At 35.1% G+C, this 15,788-nt stretch overlaps 1 protein-coding gene across 1 annotated transcript in view; it reads left to right on the top strand.

Annotated features, from left to right (window-relative positions):
- LRP1B (LDL receptor related protein 1B) overlaps positions 1 to 15,788 on the top strand; it is a gene marked incomplete at both ends in the record, with an annotated part of 666,837 nt that overhangs the window by 414,303 nt on the left and 236,746 nt on the right. The window contains 6 exons of the mRNA XM_082763005.1: positions 357 to 579; positions 2,933 to 3,104; positions 5,112 to 5,255; positions 6,669 to 6,905; positions 11,621 to 11,801; positions 13,735 to 13,954. Of these exons, the coding sequence (XP_082619131.1) occupies positions 357 to 579; positions 2,933 to 3,104; positions 5,112 to 5,255; positions 6,669 to 6,905; positions 11,621 to 11,801; positions 13,735 to 13,954 (1,177 nt within the window). The remainder of the gene's footprint in view (positions 1 to 356; positions 580 to 2,932; positions 3,105 to 5,111; positions 5,256 to 6,668; positions 6,906 to 11,620; positions 11,802 to 13,734; positions 13,955 to 15,788) is intronic.

Here is a 15,788-nt window from a genome sequence, read left to right as displayed (position 1 = left end):
TTACCATATTTTTAATAAATAGTGGATATATAGATATATTTAACGTACTAATATAGTCTCTGTACATATGTATACTGACCATTTAAAAACAAATTGAGTACTACATGAGGGGTGTACCTGTGGTGTAAGGAAATGCATTTAGAACTTCTGTACCTTCTGCTTTAAGAAAATGTCATGTAACTGTGAATTTGCTAGAGGATGTGTTGAATTTTTTGTTAATCACTGATTGTCAATGTAGATTAGGTACAGACCCTGAAACAACAAAGAATGAAAATTTATTTTGCATAGTGCCACCAGGAGCTTTGCACAATGCTCACACCCTTTGAAACTTACAACATTTTATTTTCTTTCTGCAGAAAGCTTTTCTTTACAGACTATGGAAACGTTGCCAAGGTTGAGAGATGTGACATGGATGGAATGAACAGGACATGGATAGTAGACTCTAAAATTGAACAGCCAACTGCTCTTGCACTAGACCTCATCAATAAATATGTGTACTGGGTTGACATCTATCTGGATAATGTGGAAGTTGTAGACTATGAAGGGAGAAAGAGACATACAGTAATTAAAGGCAGACAAGTAGGTATTTATTTGAAAATGTAAGAAAATTATACCAATAAATGAACATGCATAATGCTAACAGTAATTTGAGATTTTTTAATCTTTTTGCTTCATATGCATTAGACATTAAAAGAACCACCTACATGTTTTGTTTTCTACAGGTTTTTGTTTTTAGCATATTTTGCAACCTATAAACAAACTTCCGTTCAGTGCTTCATTAACAATGCACCATGCAAGTCAGTCCTCATTGTAAAAGACTTCAGGAGAAAAAATATGAGGCAATGGAAATATACTAGGGAATTATTAACGTCAGGAAGTTATCATGGCCAGTTCAGGAAGGGGAGACTAAGAGACAGAAGAATATTCAAGAAACAGGAGAATAGCAAAAGATATTCATCTTTTCAGACCAATCTGGATGCCCTTATATCATATTTTGTTGATGGCAATGGTGTTTTTCCCAGTTGATCCAGATGTTCAGAGTCATAAATACAAATGCTAAGACCGTATGAGTTTTTGAACAGGAATATATCAATCCAGTAGTGTTGTTTCAGGGTGGAGAATGGAGCAGTAGGTAGCAATTCCACACAGTTGCAAGGCTCATGGAAACTGAGGGAAAATTAGCAAAGACCAAGCAATTGGCTGATTGCTACTTAGATCCTTCGAGCTGGTGTGGGCACATCTGCTTCTGCCTAAGGTTAAACAGGATGTGCAAAAATAAATGCAGATACCTATTTACCTATTCTGCTGTAATTCTTTATTTGCTTCTAGGTACATACTGTTTACCAAAACTCAAATAATTGGCATAATCAGCAAAGTATTCTAAAGAAATTTTAGGGATTAAACTTTATTTCATAAGTACAAGCATATCAAAAGGCATGCTTTCCAAATGATACAGCCTTTCTGATTGATGGCCTGGATGGCTTTCAAAGGATTGTTCTTTATAGCAAGCATTTCCAGTCATGCATAAGATAGCTGAAAATCTTTATGAGAAGTAAAAACCGCCAAAACGAATAAATTAAATAAAAATTAATTAAGGCATTATAACGTGCATTGTAAAGAGTCACATTGTTAATATTGTAAATATAAAGCTCTCATGGGAGTCAAATAATAAAGCTTTAAATTGTGTGCAAATGGTAATAGGAAAGAAAGAGGATTATAATGCAGAGGAGAATTCAACAATTTGGTACAGATTCATCATTATTTTCAAGTCTGTTTTCTTTTTTATCTCTGGTCTTACTCTAATTGGATTGTATTTCTATTGGGTCTTAATGAAATACTTCAATTGATTTCAGTTGTTTTCTTTTAAATGGCTAAAAGCAGAATACAATGGCAAGATTTGGTCAGCTGGGGGTAATTTCCAGGAAGGACTGATGCACTGATGATATTTGATGCACAACAGGTTTTGGATTGTTTTTGTTTTTCTTTTGTGAGGTATGTCTGAATTTGGGAGTAAATCAGCTGAGTAAATACTTTGTGGTGAATAATTTATTGATTACACTAGTAAGATATTCAGCTTGTGAACATCTGCCAGCCAACTCTTGCTTTCAATATTGCTCAGTGAGATATTTTAAATATTCCAAATCTAGAGATCAAGCATAACCTCTAGATTATTGAACACATCATATCTGAGCTGTTACTGGCTAATTGACTAAATTTAGGTAATTTTTAATCAGTGTGCCCATGCGCATCAGAGATGAATAAAATTTTAGAATTTGTTTTTTGAGAAACAAGCAGTAGAGTGTGACGAAAAACATATTCAAGTCTATCAAACAAAAGAATCACAGGTATAGCTTGGGAAACTGTGTCTTTATTTATTTACTTAAAAAAAAAAAAGAAAGAAAGTTCAGATAGACTATTCTGCACTATTTACCTGTATTTGATTATATCACAATGAAAAAATACATTAATTCAACTCATAAACTCTTTTAAATATCTGTATTTACTAGATTTATTAGTTAATGCTAGAGAATTGTTGTTAATAATATTAGTTAATATTAGGTATTAATAATTAATATTAGTTAATACTAATATAAACTGTTGTGCTTAACACAGTATGCAGGTGTTTTTAATTTAAAAGACAGAGAACCAAGGAAATTCAAAGGCTAAATGAATACAGGTTGCTAAATACTCTTATTTTTCTTCCTTTCTTATATTAAACTTTAGTCACTATAAACTGTCGATTAAAAGAGTGTGAACTACATTTGTAGTGTAGTTTCCGTGTATTTTTTACTAATTTTATCAACATACTGAGAAACTATTTTGTGTAGTTTGCCATGTGCATTTCACATTATTATTTAATGTTCATAAAACATAGCTATACCTACAATATTCAGCCAAAATAATGATTTTTTTTCCTCTCTCTCTTTTCCAGGTTAGGCATCTTTGTGGTTTGGCAGTATTTGAAAACTATTTATATGCACTTAATTCAGATAACTTCAGCATTTTACAGATAAACAGATATAATGGCACTGATGTTCAGTCTCTTACAAGACTTGACAATGCTAAAGGGATTCGTGTGTACCAGAAAAGAACTCAAACAGCAGGTGAGATAAAAATTCCTCTTTCTAGGAAATGTAAACTGAGTTAATAGGTGAATGTGTGTTGAAGACTATTCTTCCATAAAGATGTCACACAAGGTGCAGTGAAAATCTGACACTACAGCAGAACTCTCTGTGACTTCTTCATCTTCCTAGTCTTCTGTCTTCTTCACTGCCAGTTTTCACCCTTCCCTGACCTCCTATCACTACTGGTTCCTGAACATTCAGCTTGGAGAACGGCCTAAGAGCCCTGGTTTGCAAGTGCTCTGGATCCACACACTCAGCCTTTCAGAATTTAACACTCAAAATTGTTGTGTCCAATACTTCCCACCTGGTTAGGTATCTGACCTTGGAGATTCCTCGTTTCTCTGGACCTGCTTTCTGCACAGGCTATACCCCCTGAGAGAGTCAAAATTCCTTCCCTCAGTCTTTGGAGTTGCCAAAAAGAATGGAGATGTAGTCAGGTAGCCCTCCAGCCTGTCAGCAGAGTCATTGGTGAGACAGGAAATGGTTGTTAAGTTTTCCTTCACTTTGATAAATGCAGTCTTTGACTTTTGTTAAAGAAAACCCCGTTTTAGTCTATACTGAAAAACTTTTAAAATCTCAGAATTTTTGGTCAAATAGCAAATTCTGAGGTCCGTATGACTTGAATCATAGGTCTGATTGTATATCAGAACATCAGTATGATTTGTGGGCACTTTGCACAAAGTTAATAAGATCCAAAATGTTAACAATGTTAACAGTAATAGTTCATGAGCTTTTTTTTTTTTTTTAAAATATATGACTGATAGCAGTAAATACTAGAATACTTGTTGTGACTGTTGGGATGTAAAAGCTAACACACCAATTCTAGTGATTAACATCAATGTTATTAAAGAGCCTGACTGCTTTTAGAGATGTTTCTGAAGTGATAGCAAACTATAACTGATTGGGTGAACTAATTTTTACTCTATATCTGAATGCATTGATTTTGCAGATGTCAGCATCTGAAGGAGGCCGCAGAGACTCTCTTCTTGCTATTGGCCTCCCTCTTGTACCCCTGAGGGAGTCAGAGAGGTTGAGTATAGTATAGGAGAGACATGAGCACAGTGTAATCTTTTATTACATCCTGTGATTAATCTGTTTTTCTTGCCCTTTGTTCACTCTGCAGCTCCTTTTGTTTTGAATGGACATGTTTGTTGCTTGTCAAGATTTGCTGTAAAGGCTGTCTGAACTTGGTAGAGTTTCTGTATACCTTTAACAATACTGATCTTAAACCACTGGACTACTTTTTTAAAATACATAAATAAAACAACTAAGAAGCTTGAGGGGAAGGAGAAAGATAGGAAAAGCAGTTTTTGAGCTAAAATACTGTTGTCCTCTTCAGTGTAGTAAATGCAAAATAGAACTATAGTTTTTGTTTTGTTTTGTTTTCTGATCTTATTTACCTTAAATAATTTTTAAAAGTGTATTTTATATATTTATCTGCTAATTTAGAGCTGTGCTTTAGTTGGATTTCTGTCCTAAATATGGGGAAAATGCTACAAGACTTAATTTGTTCTTTAGTTTCTGCACAGGTATCTCCCCCAGAAATTTGCTGTCTAATGTTGTTGAATGAATAGTGAACTGGAATGGGGTATTTGGCATGAGATTCACTCTGCTCTCAAACAAAACAAAACAAACAAACAAACAAAAAGAATCAAACAAACAAATAAAGGTAAAGAAAGTCATATAACTCAGCATAGTGTTGCCCAGCAAACAACTCTATAGAAACTCATTCAGAAAGGAGTTATCCCATACAGCATGGTAGGCTTGATAGGCACAAGATGGTCCTTTGGATATATGCATTTGTCCCCTTTGGGTATCACCTTAAAAAACACCTTATTTTGTAATTATATTGTGAGGAAAGACTTATCATGATAAAAAAAAAAAATCCCTTTTTTCCCTGTCTAAATTTTTCTACATGCTGATGCATATAGAAATGTTATCTTACCATAACTGGATTTCCATTGTGCTGTTTTTTGCTCATTGTAGTCAGAAGCCATGCATGTGAGGCGGACCCATATGGAATGCCAGGGGGATGTTCACACATCTGTCTGCTCAGCAGCAACTACAAAACACGGACTTGTCGCTGCAGGACTGGCTTCATCTTGGGAAGCGATGGCAGGTCATGCAAAAGTATGTTACTGAAAGCAAACAGTTTGCCAGATGCTAATATTTCAGGTCTTAGTTAATGTGTTGTTTAACTTGAAATCAATAACAATATGCGCTGTCACATGGGCAGTTTTCAGGTAAAACTGCTTTGCAACGTGTACTTGACATTTGATTCATTTACTCTTTTCACTCCTTAAAATGGTTTCACAGTTCACAGAAGTGACAAATCAGGGATGCTCTTTAAAAGACTTCAAAAAATCATCACAAGTTCCCAGTTTTACTCTTTTTTAAAGTATAAACTATGCATTTATATTTTATAGGAAGAAATTCTTCATTCAGAGGGTGGTGAGGCCCTGGACCAGGCTGCCCAGAGAAGCTGTGGCTGCCCCATCCCTGGAGGTGTTCAAGGCCAGCCTGAATAGGGCTTTGGGCAGCCTGGTCTGGTGGGAGGTGTCCCTGCCCATGGGCGGGGGGGGGGGGGGGGGGGGAGGGAGGAAACTAGGTGGTCTTTAAGTTCCCTTCCAACCCAAACCATTCTGTGATTCTATGAGTCTATTTTTGTCTGATTTCTTGTTCAAATGACATTGATTTAGTTCAAAAGAAAGGCATGCAACTAAATGCTTTGATGGATGGTGGTAGATAACTGCATTTGACCTCAGTCAATCTTCTCCCTGTTTGCATGAACAATTCCAGCAAAAAAAAAAAACAACACTGAGAGGCATTGGGAAAAGAATATGTTTTAGACAATTTTAAGAGCTATACTTATAGTATGAAGTATTAAGGATTTTTGTAAGTATCTTTAAGAAAATCTCCTTAACAAACTTCAGTTATTCAAAATTAACCTACCTAATGAAATTGTAAAAGAAAGAAGTAGGAAATATCAGTATCCATGTTTTGTATCTCAGTATGAAGGAAGTCAGCATGTCAATTTGTTATATTCCTTCCCATCTGAAAGAATTTTACTGTAACTTTTTGTTTGCTTCTGAGAAACTTCAGGTGAAAAAAAAATGGTGTTTTGAATTTGCTGAAGTTTACAGTCTTGTTAGATCTAATGATTGCTTCAGTCGTGGTCTACATTACCCTGATAGATCCTAATGAATTGTAAAATTAAATGTCTGCAGTGCTATATATGTGCATTTTACATTAGATGCAAAGTTATTCTGTGATCTAGCATTTCTTTTCAGTGTGAACTTTTATAGAAAAAATAATTAGATGTAAGCAGCTCACTGAAGTAATTTGTATTTTAATTAAGGTAATGTAATTAGCTAGATTTCTTGAGTTTAGATACCTTTGGAATATATGAAAGTTTAATTTTTGGTATTGAATAACGCTCCTGCTCCCCCACTAATTGTGCTGGTTAATTAAACAGTGACATTATGCACTGTAAAGAAGATTAGGCAGCATCAGTTGTTTATGTTTGTAATCTTTCTTTTGCAGGACCAAAGAATGAATTGTTTCTTTTTTATGGGAAGGGACGCCCAGGAATAATACGGGGAATGGACCTGAATACCAAAGTATCTGATGAATACATGATCCCTATAGAAAACTTAGTCAATCCTCGTGCCCTGGACTTCCATGCCGAAACCAATTACATTTACTTTGCTGATACTACCAGTTTCCTAATTGGACGACAGAAAATTGATGGCACAGAGCGAGAAACAATCCTCAAAGATGGTAGGCAATGCTAACTGATAGTGACATTCAGAGAATCTCACTCAGGAGAAGTTGAACTGACCTTTACAGATAATTTAAAACTTTGTTTAAATCACCTATTGAAAACAGACCCAAACTAGACCTTGAACAGAGTTGAAGACATTTATTTTTTTTAGAACTTCCTATTTATTTTTCTATACTGCAGGAATGCTAAGTTTGGTTAAATTGCTCTGCTGCAAATTCTTTCTGTTTAGCCTATACTCCTACATTTCCACTGCATTCTTTCAGTAGGTACAGTGGATCCATAATGTAATTCCTGTAATTGTTTACTAAACTATCCAATGTCCTTATGAATATTGTGAGACTTCTTACTTACAACCTGTATCACAATGTGGTTTCTGGAGTTTATTCAAGTAGATTGGCAGAGGAAGACTTTCTGTAGTACTATCACTTGAAAACTAATTAGGGGGAAAAGAAAAAAAAAAAAAAGTGATTTCTCTTTGTCTTTCCTGATGTATTTTTCCTTGTATCTGTGGAAGCAACAGGAAAATCTAAACACTATTGAGAATCTGAACTAAGATACTTGTACTGTATATTATAGCAAGTAGAAAAACTATCAGCAGTTCTCTAGTTTCCACCTCTCTCACCATACTGTGCAGAGTCTCCCTGGTCTAGAGGCACATCTCTTCATATTAAATGCTATTTCACTAACTAAGCCTTTAGTTTGTCAATCCTTCTTTTTCTTTAACAGACATTTTTCATGAAAGACTGCTTCAGCAAGATGTAGCTACTGCCTCAGTTGAAATACATTCTGCAGTAATTATTTTCTAGTACTCAAGAAAAAAAAAAGCAGCATGAATATCCATCTTGCTCTTCATAGAGCTTAACGTCTCTATTTGTAAATTGAAGCTTGAGACTGTGAAAGTAACTAAAATACTTTTGCATTAATGGAGGGATTTTCATTCCCCATGATTCATAACCCATGTTTTAATCCTGCTGTCTCAGAGACAACTCCCCCATTTGCAGCGCTCTGGTGCTTTTTTTGGTATAAGGTCTCTCCTCTCTACAGACCTCAAAGTCTGCATGCAGATCCCTTCAGGAGTAGCTACGAGGAGCTTGGTGATAGCATAATAAATGGTGGCTGTCTGAGTAAATAATGAACACTCAGGTGCCAATCTGGTAATTCTTCACTGTGTGTATGGAAATGGGTAACATACATCACTGAATCTCTACTGCTGAACTTTAACTAAACAACAGACATTTCATTTTACAACAAGCTAATCCAAATGTGGAGTGCAGGTAGAGTGGACAGTATATAGACTTAAACATTCACGGTCATACCAAAGAGTATCCTTGCTGAAAGGTGTCAGACAGGTTGAGGTTAGCCTAATCAAACATGCAAACATGAATAAACATTGTATACCAGATCAACAACTTGATGAGATTCTTTTAAATAATTTTTAACTGTAATTTCTACTCTTCGTAAATACAACATAGCAAAATGCCAAAGTACGTGCCAAAAGAGATGTGCATTACTTAATGATGTATTGTTAGTGTTCCTAATATTTAAAAATAAATAAAATCAGTGTCATTCTTTCCTCACTCATTTTCCAGAAGCTTACATTGTTAGTTAGAACTTGATGTATTTTCATAACTTTAAGGAATGTTTAAAGAACACTTGTTAATGTATTTATCATGATTTTAAAAATTAATATGGCCTCCAGCCATACCACCTCAGCTTTTATTTCTGTCAGCTCTCAAGAGCTCAGCAGGGATAGATTAAATCATTCCTTGGTGGAAGGCTACTGGAGAAAATCAGGTGTGTCAGGAGGTGGTTTAATATTCGCTCTGTACAGCATGCTGCTAAGGAGCTCTATCTGTGTCATTTCTCAGATGAGAAGTTGTCATTTTTTGTGACTATCAGGTTTTGCAAGAAAAGTTTGTTATGCTAGCTCAAACAACACTGTAACTCAGATAATTACAGTTTGCCTACATGAGAGCCTGATCCTACAAGCTGTTGACTGGCAATTGAGAACGCTGAGCACCTAACACTGCTGGAGTTTGATTTCCGATACAGCTTCAGCTGTGATTTCTTATTCTTCACTTTGGAAAATAAACTGCTGTGTAGTATTGATAACTGTTTGACAGCCCACAGCAAGGCCTATCCCACAGTTGGCGGCACAACTGCAGTAAGTGTACTTTCATCAGCAACAGAAAATGCTGTAATAAAAGTTTCAGACTTGCTTTTTAAATACATTTTTTAAATTTAAAAAATGGAACAAACCAGAAATTTTTTAAAGGGACTTAAGTATTGTTCAGTTGGACCGCCACAAACACACACTCTCCCTCTTTTATTCTTCCTTTTTTAAAAAAAAACATTTCTTTGACTCCCTGATGTTATTTGAGGTCACTGTAAGCCTTAATGATTTATATCATGGAAAACTTGGAAATATTAGCAAGGATGGGCAAAGGCTAACTTTTTGTTTAAACAAGGTAACGGTAAGTCTACACAGATCTTTGGAACCTGTCTATCTAGCTGGTTGGTATACAGAAGAACTATTTTAAAAAATGTATATGCTTGTGTTATGTGTAGTATTTTAGGCAACATTAGTGCACATGATTTAACTGATATTAATGGAGCTCGGCCATTCTGTATGAAATTGCATACTGTGCTTATAATCTCTTATACATTTAAAACCAATATGGCAAATTGTTGCCTTTAGAAATATGAGTTTTTAAAAATCTTATATTTGTATTTGAGCTTCAGTTCCCATGTTAAAATATAAAATAAAAATCTCATCTAAATAAGGAAGCTTTAGATGTTACATATCTTTAATTCCTGTTACTGTTCAGGTCACTGCAGTGGTACAGTGTATTTTGCAGTTCAAGGTTTAAATTTAGAAATCAGACAAAAAAAAAAAAAAAAAAAAAACTGTGAAAAAAAAGTGTGAAATACATCGCAGCTTTACATGCATACACCGCCATTTACATACATCTCCACAAGTGTTAAAGTTAACATAGGCAATATGCTCGGGATAGAATGATTACACACACTAGAGAGACTTCTAATCCCACATTGTTAACTTGTTTGAGACAAGCAACTTGATAGGGATATAGTGACATTATAACTCTAAAAAACATTGTTCAATGAAAGGACTGTGAAGTCACTTGTCATTATAATCTCAATAGCATTGTAATATGACACCTTTTATAGATGCTTTTATTGCATCCAAGTCTATAAAAAGCCCAATATTTCATTTTTGGGATAAAACTCATATTTTATCTTGGTGTGTTTTTGATGGTACCCTGTACATTATCTATGGGTTATAGTAAGCAGTAAGTTTTTTGCAGTCTGTTAAATAAGTTATGTATATTGTGACTAGGTACAAGTGCCTTACATTCCCATCTGTTATGAAGAATTTCACTGGTTTCTTGTGGGGAATGGAATAATTTATTAGAGCGTCAGTAAAGGTGTTTGTCATCTAAAAAAAAATAGTATTGGTGAAGAGTTTGTCCCAAGGAAAACAGGTCTGATATGTTGCAAAAAAACCCTCATAGTTATGCTGAAATTATTAAACTTAGTAAGTACGGCCTTTCCATTAGTGCTTACTAATTGTATTATGGGGAGGCATCTTTTGTGATGAAATTTGAAAGTTTTAGAGTATGGCATTAGCCTTGCACAATTTTGTTGTGGTAAAGATAACTCAGACTATCAAGCTGAGCTGTGCCAAATCATGTAGGAGTGATATAGGAGGACGAGGGATTCCACCTACAGTTTTACCTCAGAAGACTACTACAGTGAGCAAAGCTTTGGGAAGACCCTGGGGTGGGTGGCAGTCAGGTAACCACTGGGTACCACCACTTGGGCCTGTCTCAGACCTCTTTCATGTGCCTCCTCTTGCTGGTGGCTGGTGTTTGGCTCAGAACAACCCTGAGGTGCTCACAACCAGACCCAGAAACCTTGGGAACCCAGCAATAGAAGGACACCCCCAGCTGCCACACGGTGGTGGGGTGGGGGTGGCAGGCAGTGTTGAAGCATTGGTTGAGTTGAGATGGAGCAAGAAAAGCATGCCCCAAAACTAATGGGATTGTCAAGGGCTGGTTACATGTAAAGGTGTTTTGTGGGCGCTGAGAGGTGGGGATGCTGCTGGGGCACACTGTTTGCATGTGTATTGTTTGCTGTGTTAATGATGCTCCTGTACGTAGATGTGGAGAATTACTCAAACTGTCGTCATGTTCTTGCTTCTGTCCTTTGCATGGTCAATGTATATACAATGTATATTTTGCTTGTTTTTTTTTTTTTTTTTTTTTGTTTGTTTGTTTTAAATAATGATATTTTTTTATTTGTGTAAAAACAAGATAATTTAGATGGAATACTACAGTTAATCCTCAAAGCTTCTCCTGACTCGAGTGATATAACAATTTGGGGTTAAAGTTAAGACTTAAGTAGGATTTTGTTAAATAGTGTTTTGTCTGAGTCTGATTACAGTTAGCATATGCAGGGCTTATGGCCTAATACACAAATTTTATGGCCAGTAGGTTGTCTTCAGCAAAAATTAATTCTGACAGACACAGCAAACTTCAGTATTGTAATTCAGCAAATATAATTAATTCAATAAAATAATCTAATTTAGCTATATGTATAAGATATTGTCCATTATTGACATTAATGGATAGTGTTAGAACATGAATGTATAATATTAATATTTTATTACTGCCCCTCTCTTCTCTCTCAGATCTCGATAATGTAGAAGGCATAGCAGTGGACTGGATTGGAAATAATCTTTATTGGACAAATGATGGCCACAGGAAAACAATTGCTGTAGCCAGACTGGAAAAGGCTGCTCAGAGTCGGAAAACTTTGTTGGAGGGAGACATGTCCCACCCTAGAGGAATTGTTGTTGATCCTGTCAATGGGTATGGAGTAGTCTATCATGTTTAATTCATATCTTTATAGGATAAATACAGGATTGAATTTTGCTTAGGATGGGTCTGTATAGCCAAATGGTAGTCTAAAATTCTGCAGTAGTCTAGTGTATATCTCTAATTCCTGTCAAGAATTCTTGCCTGAAGCCTTGAGAAGAATGTGTATGCTCAGACACAGCTGAACCTATGTCAAGTTAATTTGAATGTGATTCACTTTTTGCTTGAACAAATTGAGTGTATCAGACCTGTATGTATTTTTAATATTAGGTGAACTTTATAATACTCTTCTTTATTTCTCTCTTTTTAAGTCTCTATTTCTCAAGTTAATTAAAATCATATCCTTGTACACATTAGTTTACAAAAATAAATGAGACAGGTATTTTTCATTACTAATATAATAGGTTGTGATAGGCTGCATAATAAAAAGAACATTATATTAGTGTGTTATGGTTGTGGTATACCTAAAAATTCAGATACATTTATTCAGAAAATTGTCACTGGGGAATGATTTAGGCAGGTAACTCTAGTGTGGCTGGATTGATTGCTGTTTTTCTAGTACTAGAATGTATTTACACTATCAGGTTTTCACTTTTGAGCTTGTCCTTGAGGAATGGAAGTGACTGTGGACAGGCTATAATTAATTAAGGTCAGATAGTAAGAATGTAAAATCAGACCACAAACCATAACCATACCTACAATTACTTTGTTAAATTTTCCAGCTCAGTAAATGCATGGCACAGGAAATAGTGTATGAAGATGTATTATCTGGAAAGGACTATTATATAAAACACTTCTCTAATAAAATAACTTGCCCTTCATGATCATGCTTCCCATGGAAGCTTTTCCTGAGGGATAGCGTTTATTATGGCATTCTAATTATGTTTAGAAAATATTAGTCTTGATTTAACCAACACAGAAGTATTAACTGCATTTTGAGATACAATTAAAGCACGTTAATGTAAACATCCATTACTGTAAGCATGTTTTAGTTTATGACATGATAACTAGAATAAGTACAGACAAAAAGTTAACGGGGGAAAGCTCATTAATTGCTCTTTAGCAGTCGTGTAAATAGGTATAAAACATATTTTGGCCTTCAGTATAAATTCCGTACTGGCCTGTGTCTTTCCTTGAGCTTTACAGCATATATAGGTTTTAAAATTCTGTGGTTAAATGTGGTGTTTTTTGAGTTAGACATACAGTGAGATTTGTAAGCGTCATGGATCAAAAATTTGTTTATGTTCTTAGCATATACTTGGAAAGATACTAAAAGAACCCAATACAACTTTCTTCGTGTTAGAATCATGTTAAATAGAGACATCTATTTCTAAATACTTTTGTAAGGGATAGACTGCTCATAATAGTTTCAGAGTAATTTGGCTGCTTTCACGTGGGATGTGAAGTTCACAGAACATCAAGGTTATCCTGTAGCTATTCAACTAGAGTGCAACTAATTCATGTATTGAAGCTTTTTGACATAGTATTAAGTATAATAAAAAAAAAAATAATCAGCTTCGCATCAAAAGGCAAATTAGACTTAAAAACAAATAAACAAACAAAAACCCACAAACTACACAACAGCTAAAGTTCAAACTTCATGACAAAGTCAGTAAAATACTGATTAAAAAATCATAATTCTGGTGTGATTAAGAAAGGTCTTAATTTTTTCACTTCTCATGTCAGTCCATTTGGTGTTTGTGTAATTCATTACAATATGAGAAAAAATCCTTAAGTGTCATTTTAGCAGCATCCAGAATACATGGAAATTAAATATCATATAGCAGTGGAAAGGCATGCAAAGACTTGCAAAAGACAAAATTGCTCTGGCTTGTGGGTATACTGTTTCAAACTTCCGTTAAAAGTCTACAGTATTATTCACATGATTAAAATGGTATCTAAATGTTCATTTTTTATGATTTCATAGCTGGATGTATTGGACGGACTGGGAAGAAGATGAAATAGATGACAGTGTGGGAAGAATTGAGAAGGCATGGATGGATGGCTACAGTCGGCAGATTTTTGTAACATCAAAGATGCTATGGCCAAATGGTTTAACTCTGGACTATCATGCCAATGTGTTATACTGGTGTGATGCCTATTATGATCACATTGAAAGGATATTTTTGAATGGAACTGACAGAAAGGTAAAAGAAAAATACTGCTGCTTTGCCACAGGCGTGCTCTTTCTCTGGATTTTATTGTGTTATGTTAAAAATACTTTTCAAGCTTTTTAAAGTCTCTGTAACCCTGTGGCATGTCCAGTGTAATTTCTGTTGAAACAAGCGATGTTGGCAGTCTCCTGCAGAAGAATAAAATATAGCTTAAAGTTTTCATCTTTACTTTAGAAAGTGACACAAAAGTTGTTATTTTTTTATTAATATATTTTTCTAATGTGACAATGAATTTCATCTGGATTGATCTACCAAACTACAGAGAGCTTTTCAGTAAAATAAATAAATAAATAAATAATAATAAAAAAGTCTTTTGACTCTGCCAGAGCAAGGCTTTCGTTTGGCTTTACTGCTTTTGATGAATCTTGGGACATTATTTGAACATTTGCAGTACTATGTAGAGAGGAAACACTCAACAAGTACAGTCAACGATAGAGAGAGATTGTTTTAGTTATTACTAATAGCTGTATTACCTAGATACAAATCTTTATAGAAGTCCTATGTTGTTTTCTAGAAGGAACAAGCACAGAATAGACATATGGAAAACAGATGAAGCTTTAGACTGGAAACTAATCAAATGGGGGAGGTTTAGCATCTGTTTCATAAAATTAGTACCTTGACAATTGAAATGTTTTCTTTGGCATTAGTAGAGAGTGGCTGGCATTAAGTCCTTTTACTTCCGTGTAAGCATTTTTTTCACAAATTCACTCGTCCTTTATTCATGATTCCCTCCATATGATGTCCATATGATAGGACCAATACACAGATCTCTAGTACTGAAAATAGTGACTGTAGACACCGTTCTCCTTGGTACTCGACCCTGTGCAAGCACATACTGCTTTTAAAATCAGTATATTGGATTATCTGCTCTTAAACCTGTATCAATGCAGTAGTGTTGCAGTTTGTCGCAATAGCTAGGTTGGGATTTACATTTAGTGTTTTTACTTTTGCTCCAAATCCATTATGGTCCTGTAATGGGGGGAGCAGGAGGGTAAGTGTACTGGCAGCAAGGCAATTTTAATCAAAGATCTTTGTCTACTTGCCATGTTAGACTTGTTGGAAAGTTCCTGGACAGAACAGGTCTAAACAAGTAAATACAGCTGCCATGAATTACACATGGATTACTAGTGAGAGAGGCTGTTTTTGCCTCCTGCTGTAACTGCTGAATAATAAGAAGCACCTGTCTTTACAGGCTTTATATTGAAGTGTCACAGAATTGTTCTGTTAGTGGTGGTTGTTGTTGTTGATTTTTAAAGGTTTTCTTACATAATCCTGTGATTTAAATAAACTTTGGAGACGTCTGAGTAAATTGTATGCATCCAAAAATGACTAGAAGATACTTGCTTTTGATGCTGGGTCCTTTGTTATTTATTCCAGGATATTCTGGTTAAAATATAACTGGGTCAGTAGCATCTTTAATTCTGTAAGTGTTGATATAGTGAAGACTTGGGGGCTGGGGAATTTCTGAATTGATTCCACCAGTAGTTGGTGGGTGATTGACTGATGAATTAATTTTTATCAAAAGCAGTTAACTGAAGTGTTTTGACCATTAAATAAATTAATAATAAATAAATACATTCCAAACCCAAATAGAAAAATTGAAGGGGAAAGCAAGATGCTGTTTCGTCACCTCAAAGCAGTAGTATTTTAACAGTTTATTTATTCTCTTGGGTATGTGTCTCTAAATAGAGACAAGGTACAGAATCTGATGAACTGCTTCACTGTTTCTAGAGGCAAGATAGAAATACACTATTGGGCATTAGTTCAAGGAAGTAGCCCAGCCAACAGAAGAATACTGAAATTTAAT

This window comes from Aythya marila (assembly GCF_965140915.1).
Source record: "Aythya marila genome assembly, chromosome: 6".
In the NCBI taxonomy this organism is placed as follows: Eukaryota; Metazoa; Chordata; class Aves; order Anseriformes; family Anatidae; genus Aythya; species Aythya marila.
The sequence above is the reverse complement of the archived record's forward strand: the minus strand, read 5'-3'. Positions and strand labels throughout refer to the sequence as shown.